This window comes from Myotis brandtii, unplaced genomic scaffold (genome assembly GCF_000412655.1).
Source record: "Myotis brandtii unplaced genomic scaffold, ASM41265v1 scaffold1236, whole genome shotgun sequence".
Classification (NCBI taxonomy): domain Eukaryota; kingdom Metazoa; phylum Chordata; class Mammalia; order Chiroptera; family Vespertilionidae; genus Myotis; species Myotis brandtii.
Window position 1 is genome coordinate 451,885 of NW_005354316.1, and position 821 is coordinate 452,705.

General features: G+C 68.6%; 1 protein-coding gene across 1 annotated transcript in view; it reads right to left on the reverse strand.

Annotated features, from left to right (window-relative positions):
• Positions 1–821, reverse strand: part of MUC2 (mucin 2, oligomeric mucus/gel-forming) — a 101,524-nt gene that overhangs the window by 61,401 nt on the left and 39,302 nt on the right. The window contains exons 29-30 of the mRNA XM_014533997.1: positions 621–795; positions 46–293 (exon numbers count right to left, since the gene is read on the reverse strand). Of these exons, the coding sequence (XP_014389483.1) occupies positions 46–293; positions 621–795 (423 nt within the window). The remainder of the gene's footprint in view (positions 1–45; positions 294–620; positions 796–821) is intronic.

The window sequence follows — 821 nt, forward strand, 5'->3', positions numbered from 1 at the left end:
CGCCCGGCCTCCCGCCGAGGGGGTGGGTGCCGGCCGTGGACGTACCTGGACCCTCATGGGCGCCATCTGCACCGTCTTGATCAGCACCTCCTGCGTCTCGTGGCGCACGATCAGCGTGCGGGGGCAGGACACCTGGTCGTTGACGTCGCAGTGGTAGTTGTCGATGTAGACCCCGAAGTTGTCCACCGTGGGCCGCACCTCCTCCACCAGCACGTAGGTGCAGTTGCCCTGGTAGCTGTAGTAGAGCCCGTCGAAGGTGACGTAGTGGGGGTCCCCCCAGCCCGTGCAGTAGCCTGCGGAGGAGGCCGGGTGAGCCAGGGCGGGAACCGGGGGCAGAAAAGACTGCTTCCCGAGCACCCGGGCATCCAGGCCGGAGCGTCTGGTTCCGCCTCCAGCCCCCAGAAGGGCCTCTCCCCGCTCCTCCCACAGGACCCGGCCTGGCTTTGGAGCCAGAGGGCTGGGTTCAGGCAGAGCTCCGCTGGGCTAGCCCCGCCCCCTGTGCGCCCCCTGCCTGGGATGAGAAGTGGGGTGTGAGAAGCCCTCGGGGCATGTGCCTGGCCATCAGCCACCAGCCCACCCTGGGCCTGCAGCCTCCACCCACAGAGGGAGGGCGGGCTTACAGTCACACTCCCAGTGCCAGCAGCAGCCGTCCGGGTCCATGACGCGCACAGGCGTGAGGTTGTTGGAGCAGGTGGGCATGGGCGGGGGCTTGCACTCCACCTCCACCAGCTCCACCGTGTTGTCGTGCTTGCAGACGGCCATGGTGCAGTTACACAGCCACCACGTCTCGTTCTCCTGCGGGCGGGAGGGCGCGGGTCAGC